The 14,273-nt window shown below is 37.8% G+C and overlaps 3 protein-coding genes across 3 annotated transcripts; 1 reads left to right on the forward strand and 2 right to left on the reverse strand.

Moving 5' to 3' along the window:
- Window positions 1–3,242: 3,242 nt before the first annotated feature.
- On the forward strand, window positions 3,243–6,993 carry LOC133876913 (uncharacterized). The gene is made up of 4 exons (XM_062315142.1): window positions 3,243–4,787; window positions 4,990–5,352; window positions 5,609–6,271; window positions 6,394–6,993. Exons 1-4 carry the CDS (start codon window positions 3,243–3,245, stop codon window positions 6,991–6,993), a joined length of 3,171 nt encoding a protein of 1,056 aa, XP_062171126.1.
- Window positions 6,994–8,320: 1,327 nt separating this feature from the next.
- On the reverse strand, window positions 8,321–10,197 carry LOC133878016 (uncharacterized). Its single transcript, XM_062316496.1, has 3 exons — window positions 9,840–10,197; window positions 9,496–9,538; window positions 8,321–8,739 (listed from the first exon to the last, which is right to left on the reverse strand). The coding sequence occupies exons 1-3, from the start codon at window positions 10,119–10,121 to the stop codon at window positions 8,588–8,590; spliced, it is 477 nt and encodes a 158-aa protein (XP_062172480.1). The 5' UTR covers window positions 10,122–10,197; the 3' UTR covers window positions 8,321–8,587.
- Window positions 10,198–11,933: 1,736 nt separating this feature from the next.
- LOC133877307 (tubulin beta-2 chain) lies at window positions 11,934–14,273 on the reverse strand. Its single transcript, XM_062315560.1, has 3 exons — window positions 13,797–14,273; window positions 13,402–13,671; window positions 11,934–12,747 (listed from the first exon to the last, which is right to left on the reverse strand). Exons 1-3 carry the CDS (start codon window positions 14,188–14,190, stop codon window positions 12,068–12,070), a joined length of 1,344 nt encoding a protein of 447 aa, XP_062171544.1. The 5' UTR covers window positions 14,191–14,273; the 3' UTR covers window positions 11,934–12,067.

The raw sequence follows: 14,273 nt of genomic DNA on the forward strand, positions 1-14,273 counted from the left end.
TATATACACATAATTAAGATTGCACTTGATCCGTGTAAGACACTTAAAATTATAATATACTCACGAAGCAGACGATCAATCGATATGACTAGTATCTGTGCCTCTTATCTGATTATATGGAAATTATAAATTTGTAATTGTGAGATTTGTTAAGATTAAATATGAAGATGCATACAAATTCAACGTTAAATCATTACTTATCTCAAAAGTTTAAATTGATAAGAAATGTTAGATTTAATTATTTAAAATAATAACACACTCTCCTACATACGTATTAAAGAAATTTGAGTAAATTAACTCATGACATTTGCTCTAGTATCATGTCAAATTACAATTTGTCTAAAAAATTTAAGCAGATAAAAAATAAGGATAAAATTTTTACACAAACTGGTTTGTCGGAAATTTCATACAACCCATATATAATAGTGACATGTGTCATTTAAACATGTGAGAAGCACGTGTTTTATTTATTAATGCTATTAAAAAAGCATGTGAGAAACACATGCTATTAAAAAAACATGTGATTCTCACATGCCAAGAGACACGTGTCAATCTTATATGTGGGTCGTATAGAATTTCTTACAAATCGAATTATAGAAAATTTCTGTCCAAAAAATAATAGACTTAATCAATTTGCAATATAGCCTCATACGGTCATACCGTTAAAATTCTCCATTAACCACCAACACCGTATGAGGCTATATTGCAAAATTGAAACTTGAGAGACATTTTAAATTACTTAATAATTTGAGAAATTAAGTGTAGTTTCCATTGTTCTAATTATAATTAGCTCTTCTATGGTTCGGACATTATAATCAGTTATCATTTTCTTTGTATTCTACTAACAGGCCATTTTAAAAAATAAATAAATAAATAAAAATTAAGATGATCAGACCAATAGAACTTTGTTTTGGCCAATAATATTATCCTTCATGGAAAATATCCTTTTACATACGACGGAGTGAAGGTCGTTCGAGCATCACATTATAAAACCTCTTAGATTTGTGTTTTTTTTTTTAAATAAGAATAATAATAATAATAAATAAATAAATAAATTGGATTGGACCAGCTTGTCGATGAAGGAGGGAATCCGATGAGATACCGACAATCATCCTGTCAACCCCACATGCACTAATCCACTCATTGTCTCATCCCTCTCAATCCCTTCGTGCAGTATTTCTACGACCACCTCGGATGTCTTGCATTGGTATTATTCCGTAACCCATCATGTTTTAGATACTTCTCTATAACAAGAGCGTACGTATATACGTCGTGTTTACGATCTCAAGTGATCTACTTAATAGTGTCTTATATTGATTAAGTGGAATTTTAATAATGTGTATATAAAAGTTTTTTGGTACAATCTTCTTGCAAACCGGTTTTAAATGGTGAGACCAGTGAGTTATGCTTAAGAATTGTTACAATTGGTATCAGAGCATGCACCGCGTTACGGATTTGAGTTACGGAATGAGTGACCTATATAGGCTAGATTAAGATGTCTTAGTATTATGTATGGACATAATGTTAAGTCATTGAATACTAATAGACAAGTGAAGTCGCCAAAAAGGAAATGGCTACAGTGTGATCGAGTGGGTCACCGTGGACATCGGATTCGAAAGCATGGTGGAATGTTACGATTCCAAGTATGATTAATACTCCGTTTGTTTCGGCGTAAAATTATTTCTGAAAAATGATTTCAACATTTTACAATGTTTGGTAAGGGCAAAAATAATGGTTAATGAAAATTATTTTCAGTTCGACCGTAAAAGTCTCCTTAATTTTTTGAATCGTAAATCGTTTTCTAAATTTAAACTCTTTGTCCTTGTACGCACTTTGTGAGAATCTACCACCAACAGGCATCGGAATTTGTTGGTAGCTCAAATCTACCACCAAAAGTCCCAAATTTTGATATCCAATTGCTGGAATTCGGCGGTAATCGTCAGCCGCTAGTGCCGAAATCCGGATCTGGCCGAAATCATCGAAATCCGGCCAGATCTAACCGATTCCGGCCATTGATCTGGCAGGATCTGGCGGAGCCTGGCCAGAATCTGGCCAAACTGGCTCGCCAGAATCCGACAACAGCGGCAGGACGGTGACGAATTCCATTTTTCTCCATTCGTAATTTTTTCATACAAGTCAAACGCCGAAAATTATTTTCGAGAAAATTATTTTTTATGAAAAATAATTTCGTCGAAAATATTTTACAACATAAATTATTTTACGTCGAAACAAACGGAGCATAAGTACAATCTTAACCATACGTATTAGTATATAAACTCTTGAGCACATTCCTCTTGCAAGTTGAATTTTAAAGGTGAATTCTATCTAAAATTTGCTGTACGTCACTTTTCTTTCTAAAGATGCAATAGAAAATGAGCAAAGTTCAACAGGAAACTTTTCACATATAACATCACCTATATAGTGCATCAAATGGAGGAAAGAAATGTTAGTACGTAGCAGCTATAACTTTTGTCTAGAGAAAAAGAACATGAAGATTTCAAATGGTTATACCCAGAGCTCCTTGAAGGAAGAGAGAAAAGAGCAAGGAAGAAGATCAATGCCATTCCAGGTGAAGAAGCTTTATGCTGATAGAAATCTTATTAGACTAGCTTCCCAGAGAATTTGATGAATGGAAGAAAGAACTAAGGCCTTAAGAGAAACGGTGTAGTCATAGAGGTGGTGTTTATAAAGTGAACATGAGTAATTCTATAAGTTATTATTTTGCCCATCTAAGAATGATGAGACTTTTAAAATTATTGTTTGATTAAAATTCAATAGTGATCGATCACAAACTCAATGGTGATTTTAAAAGTCACATCATTTTTGGAAGAACACAAAAGTAACAAAAGATTAACTTTTAACATTACTCTAACGAACACCGAAAAGCGTGAAGAAGACGGTTGAGAGTTCATTTATACTCATTTGTGAAGCTTATAGAAGTTTTCCTTCCTACTAACTTTTAGAACAAAATGAAATGAGATATTATAATAGTTCGAATGATCCAAAAGAAAAAATGAAAATATTTCAGCAGTTTCGGCCATTGAAGTTGAATTCCCACATCAAATGCCCCCTTTTGAAAAATATTTACGATGCTGATTTTTTTTACCTTTTCTGATATGGAATGTTGTTTTAAATGTTCTCAGGCCCGAAAATACAAAAATAATAATAATAATTGGAAAAAAAAAAAAAAAAAAAAAATCCTCTTGCGTCAAGTGCCGGCGTGCACATGACAGAAAGTAGGGATGGTTTGTTTGTTGAGATATTTGGCTGATCTAAATCCTTCTCCATGGTTTGTTTGTGGAGACTTTAATGAAATTGTTTCTTTATCGGAGAAGTCTAGTGTTTCTAGAAGATCTCGGTTGCAAATGTCCTTGTTTCAGTCTACCCTGAGAGGTTGTAATCTATGGGATTTAGGTTTTAAAGGCCAAAAATACACTTGGTCTAATGGAAGGGATGGAAGGGATCTCACTCTAGAACGGTTGGATAGAGTTGTTGCTAATAGGGACTGGAGTGGGGTGTACAATGTAGTTGAAGTGGAAGTTTTGCCTAGATACTGTTCTGATCATAGTCCTCTAATAATTTCTTTTGATCCGGCTAGTTGCAAGCCATGGACGAAAAGTAGGAGATTTCTTTTTGAAGCCGGTTGGATGAAGAATGTGGAGCATAGAAAATTGGTGAGGACAGCCTGGAGAATTAAAAATCCCACGACTGATAAATGGCTTGTTCTCAGAGAGAAGTTAGATAGCTGTCGAGGCCTGTTAAAAAGTTGGGCTAGGAGTTCTGTTAATCAGGAGATGTCGAATGTAAAAAAGGTGGAGGAGGATTTACAAAAGGTGCAAATGGAAGGGGATCCGAAGAACATTGTAAAGGAGAAGGCTCTGAAGGCAACTCTTGATCATTTGTTGGAGCTAGAAGATTTAAAATGGAGGCAGAGAGCTAGAGAAAACTGGTTGAAGTATGGTGATAGAAATACTAAGTTCTTTCATGCATGTGCCTCTCATAGGAAGTGTAGAAATTATATTAAAGATATAGTAGATCTGGATGGAAAAAGATGGTCTTCTCATAAAGGGGTTGAGAGCGCGTTTGTAAGATTTTTTCAATGGCTGTACAGGGCTGAATGTAATGTGGAGATTGAACCATGTATTAACTCTATTTCTCCTAAAGTTACTGCTGAGATGAATCATCAATTGGTAGCCCCTGTTTCCATGGAGGAAATTCAACTAGCTCTTAACCAAATGAATCCACTTAAAGCCCCTGGTCCGGATGGTTACCCTGCCTGTTTTTTTCAACATAACTGGGAGATTTTGCACCAAGAGGTATGTGATGCAATCAAGTATTTTTTTGAAACTTGTAGATTGGATGCTTCCATAAATGCTACAGTTATTGCTCTTATTCCTAAAACTCAGAACCCTAAGTCGGTTGTTGATTTTAGACTCATTAGCCTTTGCAATGTGGTGTATAAGATTTTATCTAAAGTTCTTGCTAATAGGCTTAAGGTAATATTGCCCTGCATTATTTCAGAGTCTCAAAGTGCATTCATTTCTGGTAGGCTTATTACTGACAACATTATTGCTGCTTATGAGACTATGCATACCATGCAAACTAGAATGTGGGGTAAAACTGGGCATATGGGTATAAAGCTTGATATGAGTAAAGCTTATGATAGGGTTGAGTGGCTGTTTTTGGAGGCTGTTATGTCTAAGTTGGGTTTTGACCCTTTGTGGATTAAAATGATTATGGTTTGTGTAAATTCTGTGTCTTATTCGGTTGTTGTAAATGTTAATGTGGTGGGTAAAATTTTTCCTTCTAAGGGTCTTAGACAGGGAGACCCAATCTCCCCCTACTTGTTTATTTTATGTGCTGAGGCATTTAGTTCCCTCTTGTCTAATGCTCAGACGAAAGGATTAATTACTGGAGTACCTACTTCTAAGAAGGGTCCTACAATTTCTCACTTATTTTTTTGCTGATGATAGTTTAGTTTTTTGTAAGGCGAATAATGTGGAATGGAGAAGGATCTTGAATATTATTGAGACTTATGAGAGAGGTTCGGTACAGAGAATTAATGTGAAGAAGACAGCTGTTTTCTTTAGCCGTAATACTTGTGTTGATAGAAGGAAGGAGATTATTGATCTTTCGGGTCTTGTGGAAGCAAATAGATATGACTCTTATTTAGGACTTCCAACCTTGGTGGGCAAAAATAGGACTGATGCTTTTAAAAATATTAAAGAGAAGGCTTTTCAGAAGTTAAATAATTGGAAGTCAAGGTTGTTATCCTTGGCAGGTAAGGAAGTCCTTCTAAAAGCTGTTGTGCAAGCGATACCTGCCTATTCAATGAGTGTCTTCCTTCTTCCTGTCAGTTTGTGTAAAGAGTTAAATCATCTAATGCAAGTTTTCTGGTGGGGACACTTGTGTAATGAGTCTAAGATCCATTGGATGAGCTGGTCTAGAATGGGTAGGGCCAAATCTGCTGGGGGGTTGGGTTTTAGGGATTTGCTAATGTTTAATAAAGCCCTTTTGGCAAAACAATGTTGGAGATTGGTTCAGTTTCCTCATTCCCTGAGTTCCCGGATTCTCAAGGATAAATATTTTCCAAACTCTTCTTTTTTAGCTTTTGAGATGGGGAAAAGACCCTCTTTCATTTGGCGAAGTTTCATGGCAGCAAAGGACCTTCTTTCCTTTGGTATTAACTGGTTGGGGAGATAACTGGTTGCCTAATATTGGTCCTATGAATTTCCAGCCTGGGTTGAGTTTGTCTAGTGATGCAAAAGTGTCTGATCTTATAGATGTTTCTGTTAAGGGCTGGAATTGTGTTTTAATTGATAAAGGTTTTTCTGCTTATGTTGCAAATGCTATTAAAAACATTCTGTTATGTCCCTTGTTACCTCCGGATAAGATTATTTGGAATGGTACTTCAAGTGGGATGTTTTCGGTTAAAAGCGCCTATCATATGGCCTCAGATTTGATGAGACAAAAGAATGGGGAGTGTTCTTTCAGTTCTGGTAGTCGTGATTTTTGGAAGAATATTTGGGCTATTAATGTTCCTAATGCCTCAAAAAATTTTCTGTGGAGGGCTTGTCAGAATGCTTTACCCACCAAACAGAATTTGTTAAGAAAGGGTGTGGTTGAAAATGATATATGTCCATGCTGTCAGTTAGATGTGGAGTCTGTGATACATGCTTTGTGGTGTTGTCCGGGTGCTCAAGATGTGTGGGGTTGTGGTCCTGTTCTATGTCAAAAATGCCCTTCTTCTTTTTCGGACATGGCAGAACTTGTTTCCTATTTATTTTCTAAATTGAATGCTGATTTGATGAGCCTAATTGTGGTTGTTTTCATAGAATTTGGTTGCGAAGGAACAAGCTGATTTTTGAAGGGCAATTTTCTTCTCCCTTGAAGGTGTTCACTGATGCCTCCTTTCTCTTTGAAGAATACAAAAGGTATAATTTGAGGGAGTCTCTGTCTTTGGTTTCCTATGCTGATGGGTCAAATTTTTGTAAGTTATGGAAACCTCCAGTTGCTGGTTTTCTGAAAGTTAACTGGGATGCATCACTGAATGTAAAATCTGAATTGGTTGGTTTGGGTTGTGTGATCAGAAATGTGGAGGGCTTTGTTGTTGCAGCAAAATGCTGTGTTCGTAAGTCTGTTGTGGATCCGGTTTGTGCTGAAGCTATGGCTACCTTAGTTGCTTTGGATTTTTGTTGTGAAATGGGTTATGTTAACATTCAATGTGAAAGTGATTCTTTGCAAATCATCAAAGGTGTATGTAATTCAGATCACCCCCTTGATAGAATTGGGCATTTTATAGATGCCATTAAACAAAAAGCTGCTGGTTTTTCAGTTTGCAAGTGGAGCCATTGTTATAGAGATGCAAATGAAGTGGCCCATATTCTTGCTAAAAGGGCTTCCTCAAATGGTATATCTCATGTTTGGGTTGAGGAAATGCCTTTGTTTATTTCTTCAGCTTCTTTTAGAGACCTTTTGGTCTCTAGACTGTAATGGTCATTTTTCTTTAATGAGAAGATATCCCTTGTTCAAAAAAAAAAAAAAAAGTAGGGCTTCCGTATTAAGAATTGAGAACGCATGGCACCCCAACACCTGTGTATTGGCATCCTCATTTATTTATTGTACCAAAGCAAGTGTATTTTTAGGCTGCAATTTGTTAAGAAAATGCTGTCCATCAAAAATATTTTTTGAGAAAATCACCATTCTTTTCTTATTTGGCTAAAACCTTCAAAAATGATATTGGAAATGTTTGGTTCCTACTTAGAATCTTTACCATTTTTTTCACCAGAAAACAACCAAAAACTGCAACACTACCCAATTTTTTTTTTTTTCTAAAAGTTATTTTCCAAGTGATGTGCTACCGTGCACTATCCCATTAGATAGTGACACGTTTCCCAAAATAATAGATCTCATGAGATGAGGACACATCCTTGGAACTAGAACCAACTTTGGAGAAAAAAAATAGGAAAGTGTAGCATTTCTAAAATAGCCGCACCTTGCTGCCATCACCACCCACCACCCAAAGCAAAAATCAAAGGTTGGGCCGAAACATTGGAAAGAAAACCACAAAAATCAAATCCCTCGGCTAATCATCCAAACAGCTAAAACCATCCACCCAAACACCACCACCACCAAATCATCTCAAAATAGCTACACACCTACCATCTACGCCTGAAAGAGCCATTTTACAATCATCTCAAAGGCATACTGACTTATGTTTAATTCGTTATAGGTTCAAACCAAATGTAATCCCAGTTCCAGGAGGACCAAATCCATTTCTGAACAAACCTTGCCCCTTCATGAAATCTTGCTCTCCACCTTCGCTTTCCTCTAGTAAGAATAGGCCACTAAGGCCTGAAGGGGGATCACATTTCCAATTGCAGGGACACTTCGGCTCAAACTAGAGAGAAATACAGCCGCTGACAGAGGCTCTTACATCATATACTATTTATTGACTTCACAGCACTATTACATTCATATACAATATCTTTAATTTCTGTATGAATCTACTGCATATGAATCATGGAAAACAAAACAAGTTAAGGACGACCAAGCACCTTCCCAACTTATGTCTTGCTAACTAATGGAAACATGGCAAAAGAAAAGGCAGTTTGGGGTTAAGGATAACAGAAATGAAAGAAATCCCCAGCATTAAGCCCAACATCACATTATAACAATGCCTAACCAAACACTAGTCGAATCTTCATTCACAACATAACAAGTACCTAACAACACATGCAAAAACAAAATGACTAATCGGGTTTCTTCAGTTATCATATTAAAGAGACAGGACTAAGCATCACTCTAGAAACGAAACAAATTTAAGAGAAATAAATCCATCATGCTCAACCTTTTCATTTATGACAACATATTTCCATTTGCATCGCCCAAAGTCTGTTTGCTTCCAATGCACAAAGATGCTACAAAGAGCATCAAATACATCAAGAAAGAACTGATTCGAAAACAAACTACATCGAAAGACAACTATGCCGATGGAGGTAAACTCTAAAACACTGCAGATAAACCAAAAAAGGATAGCAGAGTATAAAAGTTCAGGTAACCAATGCCTATAACTAATCGACATGCATCAAGATGCTTGAAGTTCATCTTTCGTGACAGTTTCCGTAGATTTAGTCAAGTTGGGTGCACTTTCTGTTGATTTTGATAAGTTTGGAATGTATCTCCAACAACGCTTGTGAACTCCACTTATTTTCTTTGGTGCATCTGCAGCTTGCAAGCCTGCATTAAGTTCTACTAAATCAACTAAACCTTATACCTTGGAATAGAGTAATCTAACTTGATAACAAGCACCAAATAGTATGAAAAAAAATGCAGAAAACAGGCACTGGGCAGCCAACACAACAACATTGCTCTCGCTACTGGAAAAAGTAATCACAACCCAGATCACATTGTCCAAGCCTTATTCTTGATGCCATTAAGTGAATTAGATTGCTGCTTTTCCTCAAAGAATTTGTACATATTCTATTTGAACATCAACACTATATTTTTAAGTCCTCTCTCTCTCTGCCTTATTTCTTGAACAATTAAGTGATCCCTATGATTCAACACTACATTGTTAAGCCCTCCCTTATTGCTTGAACAGTTTTGTGATCCCTACTATTCAACTTATAGCTTGAACACTAAGAACTCAGTGAGTTCAATTGAGCAATTTGTTACAGTGAATATAAGAGTTCTTTTCCATTTTAGAAATTTCTCGTGATAGAGGCTTATGTGTATATCAAAGTCCACACCGTCAAAAGATTCAAAAACTGCAGAAGGCCATATTAAACCCAATCAAAATTACTTCACCAAGACAACAAAAAAAAAAAAACCCTCACTAAACTGAAATTCCTATTAGATTCTTTGCACTGTACAACAGCGAAAGCAACACTCAGTTCAATAACACTTAACCAACAAAACCTCAAGTCCTCAACAGCAAATGCAGTAATTCATCGGAAAAAAAAAACTTTAAGAAGTAAGAAACCAAACACTGACCGTCCTTATGAACGATTCCCCATGCCTTGCCATGCCTACCATCCTGCAAGGAACCCCAACAACCACGTAAACCCTAAACCCTTAAACCCAAGAGAGAGTGGGTGACAAAAAAAAAGCATTAAAATTTGAAATAACCCATTCTTTGGCTGTTGAGAAATTGTGAGAAAAAAAAATTAACATATATCTCTATCAATAAGACAATTTTTTTGCCGAATATAACTATTCGGTTTCGATGAACTAAGTTTGCATTTTTGCAAGCCACAAATCATTGATTTTTCCATTTCTTTATCTTTAACAAAATTTGAAAAACAGAGAGAGAGAGAGAGAGAGAGAGAGAGAGAGACCTTGTAGAGATTGATCTTGGTGATCTGGTACGAGACACCAGTCCAATGAGTCTTCGCCATGTGGTACCCGATTCCCCAGTTGGGCAAGAACTGAGCCAACTCGAAGAGGTTCTTCTTCTTTTTTCGCTTGGTCTTCTTCGAGGCTGACGAAGAGGAGGCGTTAGGGTTTTCCGCAGAAGAAGAAGGAGAAGCAGTGCTGAAGCTTCTGAGGAAGTTGAACGAAAGCTTCAAGAGGCTTAGTGTTCGATCGCTCGCAGCTCTGCTTGCCAGGGCGGTCGCCATTTCTGGGTTTCGCTTTGTTTCTCTCTTCTCAGTGAAACTGCTATGGCTTCTTTTGTTGCGATTTGAGCGACTGCGAAGTGAGAGTTTTTAGGTTTGTTTTATTTTAAAATGACCTCGTCAGTTTAAGATATTTCTAATTGACCCCTTAAGTTGTGAATTTTCATATTTTGGTAACCACAGCGAAATGATTAAATGAACATCAGTAACAGAAAACAATGTAATATATATTATTAATAAATATGTTGTCGGGGGATTATCCTAAAGCCCAAGTGGTCCATAAGCGAGTTGGGCCGGTTATATAGGCCCCAACCAGATGCTACTCGGTGGACCTAATTGTGCTTGAATGGCAAATCAACTCTCCTGATGAAAGGACGTGTCCGAGAGCCTAAGTTTAATCTCAACTTTCGGGATTAATGAAGCTGTACCGAGAACGAGATGGTCTCGGTACAAAAGGAGGTGAGATACATTTGTCACCGACAAGAATTAGGAGCCCAAGACAGAGGACTCTTCTCATTTATTGAAGTATCTTGCATTTATTAGTATCTTCAGTATTTGATGGAATCGAATGCTCAGAGCATGCGATTCGAATTAAATGCTTGACATGTCGTCGAAGTAAGGCGACTCACCTGACTCAAGACATCATACCGAGTCTCTCCATATCATATCAAATTATTGTGTACATCATTGGCCATGTCGACTGGCCATTAATATGGTGATTTGGGCGCGTCTTTACGCACAAAGTGAAGAAGAATAGAACTATAAATAAGAGAAAGATAGGTATACCTAACCCTAATGATATTTGCTCACTCTCATCAATTTCCCTACTAACTTAGTCATCGGAGGAGACTCCACGGGCCAACTCCCGGTGTGTCTTTATTGTTTTGCAGGTCTTTGTTCTGTGGACCAATTAAAAGCTAGCCCCAGTACCAACCTTCAAAAGGTCAATCAGGAGCTAATACGTCATCATACCAGAAACTGTATCAGCATATGTCATCACGTCACTTAAAATACAATACAAACTTTCGAAATTTCTCCATAGAAAATACCTTTCAGGTTTGAGAAATATTGTGATGGTATCCCGCTCGTGAAGGAAATGAAGTGATCCTCCTCGCAGGGTCCCAAACTAGTTGCAGCTTGCGGAATATGGAAGAAAATCGTTGGAATTAGGTAGAGTTTCTGAGACCAATGCCGAAGCAACGGAGATTAGATCAAACCGAAGGCAACAAATCTAACAACCCTATTCCCCCCCCTTCTATGTAATCTAGCAAGAGCATGGGGAAACTCCACCGGCACCCTGTTTACAAAATCTTAAACACGTGCTCTTCAATTTCAATTGCTTGGAATCTCATTTCTTGGAAATTGGCCTGCTATACTGGTGAATCTTATTTCAATCTGCAGTTTTATTTTGTTTGCGCACAATTTTACTAAATGGGTCGTGTGTCTACTTATCAAAGTGAAGAGACTAGATAATTTTGAATCTTTGATATCTGGATTGCTAGCAAGAACAATAAATATGAGAGCGATTTTTTATTGGATCGTGGAACAGACCTGCCTTCTCGAACATCATTTCATAGAAGCAATCCGGGTAGCAAAAGTAAGTTGCTACATTTACTTCCAATGTTAATCCGACCGAGCACATCATCATCCCCTCTTCCCTAACATTCCAATTATCAGTTTTTAGCAGGCATGTTAAAACATCATCATTTCAAGAAAAACATCATGATATAATATAGTATAGTTCAAGCTAGCAAGCTACTTCCCTTCTTCAAGAGTTTATATGGCTTTCATAAATTTTAGTAAAAGCGACAGAAATAAAACGCGAATGCAAGAAACTAAATTTAAAATTATAAAAGTTACAGCAGAATATAAATTAGTCGTTCCATAGTTCAAATGCTACAAAACCAGCAACTGGAAGTTGTGGTTAAAAAAAAGACTTGCAAACATCATCAGTCCTGATACTCTGCCTCCTCCTCCTCATCTTCATACTCTGCTTCCTCATCAGCTGTTGCATCTTGATACTGCTGATACTCTGCAACCAGATCATTCATGTTGCTCTCCGCCTCGGTGAACTCCATCTCATCCATCCCTTCCCCAGTATACCAATGCAAGAAAGCCTTCCTCCTAAACATGGCCGTAAATTGCTCACTCACCCTTCGGAACATCTCCTGTATGGATGTCGAATTACCAATGAAGGTTGATGCCATCTTAAGACCAGTTGGCGGGATATCACAAACTGTTGATTTCACATTGTTTGGAATCCACTCAACAAAGTAGGAGGAGTTCTTGTTCTGCACATTCAGCATCTGTTCATCTACTTCCTTGGTGCTCATCTTCCCACGGAACATAGCCGATGCTGTCAGATAACGGCCATGTCGCGGGTCAGCCGCACACATCATGTTCTTTGAATCCCACATTTGTTGAGTGAGCTCAGGAACTGTCAGAGCACGGTACTGCTGAGATCCTCGTGAAGTCAGGGGTGCAAACCCCACCATGAAAAAGTGGAGACGAGGAAATGGAATGAGATTCACAGCAAGTTTTCGTAGATCTGAGTTGAGCTGGCCTGGGAATCTAAGGCAGCATGTAACTCCAGACATGGTTGCAGATATTAAATGGTTCAAATCACCAACTGTCAACAGAATTGGGGAAAAAATTAGGGGATCAGTGTACCATATAAGCAAAAGATAAATCATCCAAACAATGATAATCATTCAGGTTTGAAATGCAAGGAAAGAGCAATGGTCAAGGTAATCTACAAAAGACTTACTTATAAAACATAGTATTATATGCAATAATCTACAAAACCTTAAAATCTCAAGACTTTAACATAATGTTCCTTTACATTTCATAGCACAATGACCACCATTATCATCAATAATCAAGAGTACTCCAACCACTTAATTCATAATCCATATGAACTTCTAACACTAACAATGATTTGTAAGAGATACAAGACAATGTCGGACAATGATTCTATGCAAACAAATTATTAGAAAAAGACAAGGTTTTACTTGCTACAGTTTATGTCAATGATTTTTCAACCATTGACCTAAACCGTAATAGGTGGACCATGGTCCATTCAAACATAACCATCAAAAATACGAATTATGTTCTAAGACTATATGGTCCTTCCACTTCAAAAATCAAATATGCAGCAGAAAATCTAAGAGAACCATTAAGCATCGCAAGATCACATTACACAGATAGTAATAGGTGCAAATATTTTATTAATTTAGGGGTTGTCTATTCTATGGAAAACCAAAAAAGAGGAAAGGAAACTTACAGCTGGGAGTGGTGAGCTTCAGCGTTCGAAAGCAAATGTCATAGAGGGCTTCATTGTCAAGCACCATGCACTCATCTGCATTTTCCACAAGCTGATGAACAGACAAAGTGGCATTGTAAGGCTCCACAACAGTGTCGGACACCTTAGGGGACGGAAAGACCGAAAAAGTCATCATCATCCTATCTGGGTACTCTTCCCTAATCTTGGAAATCAGAAGCGTCCCCATTCCAGACCCAGTTCCACCACCCAAAGAGTGGCACACCTGGAAGCCTGCAAAGAAACCAAAACACCCACACAGATCCACATCACAAACCTAAACTACAAAAACAGTAAAAAAAAATTAAAAAAAAAATTAAAAAAACAAAGAAAGGACTCGAAAGGGTCAGTATCCATACCCTGCAAGCAATCACAATTTTCAGCCTCTTTTCGAACAACATCGAGGACTGAATCGATCAACTCAGCACCCTCAGTGTAATGACCTTTTGCCCAGTTGTTTCCGGCACCAGACTGGCCGAAAACGAAGTTGTCTGGCCTGAAAATCTGACCATACGGACCGGACCTCACGCTGTCCATGGTCCCGGGTTCCAGATCCATGAGAACGGCACGGGGTACAAATCTGCCACAACTGGCTTCATTGTAATACACGTTGACCCTCTCCAGTTGAAGTTCCGAATCCCCCTGGTAACGACCCGTGGAATCGATGCCGTGCTCGGCACAGACCACTTCCCAGAACTTGGCACCGATTTGGTTGCCACATTGGCCTCCTTGGATGTGAAGGATCTCTCGCATTTTTGCAGAACGGCAGGGTTTGCACAGGGAGAGAGAAAGAGAGAGAGAGAGAGAAAAGTGAAAGTGAAAATATAGAGAGATAA

This window comes from Alnus glutinosa, chromosome 9, assembly GCF_958979055.1.
Source record: "Alnus glutinosa chromosome 9, dhAlnGlut1.1, whole genome shotgun sequence".
Taxonomy (NCBI): Eukaryota; Viridiplantae; Streptophyta; class Magnoliopsida; order Fagales; family Betulaceae; genus Alnus; species Alnus glutinosa.

Excerpts from the sequence above, each read along its gene's own strand:
- LOC133876913 (XM_062315142.1), top strand. The coding sequence starts at position 3,243 with ATGGTTTGTTTGTTGAGATATTTGGCTGATCTAAATCCTTCTCCATGG. Across the intron at positions 5,353-5,608 it reads TGAGTGTCTTCCTTCTTCCT|CTTTTGAGATGGGGAAAAGA; the intron begins GTCAGTTTGTGT and ends CTTCTTTTTTAG. Across the intron at positions 6,272-6,393 it reads TTTCGGACATGGCAGAACTT|GTGTTCACTGATGCCTCCTT; the intron begins GTTTCCTATTTA and ends TCTCCCTTGAAG.
- LOC133878016 (XM_062316496.1), bottom strand. The coding sequence starts at position 10,121 with ATGGCGACCGCCCTGGCAAGCAGAGCTGCGAGCGATCGAACACTAAGC. Across the intron at positions 9,539-9,839 it reads CCAAGATCAATCTCTACAAG|GATGGTAGGCATGGCAAGGC; the intron begins GTCTCTCTCTCT and ends GGTTCCTTGCAG. Across the intron at positions 8,740-9,495 it reads GGGAATCGTTCATAAGGACG|GCTTGCAAGCTGCAGATGCA; the intron begins GTCAGTGTTTGG and ends AACTTAATGCAG.
- LOC133877307 (XM_062315560.1), bottom strand. The coding sequence starts at position 14,190 with ATGCGAGAGATCCTTCACATCCAAGGAGGCCAATGTGGCAACCAAATC. Across the intron at positions 13,672-13,796 it reads AAATTGTGATTGCTTGCAGG|GCTTCCAGGTGTGCCACTCT; the intron begins GTATGGATACTG and ends GTTTCTTTGCAG. Across the intron at positions 12,748-13,401 it reads GAAGCTCACCACTCCCAGCT|TTGGTGATTTGAACCATTTA; the intron begins GTAAGTTTCCTT and ends TTCTGTTGACAG.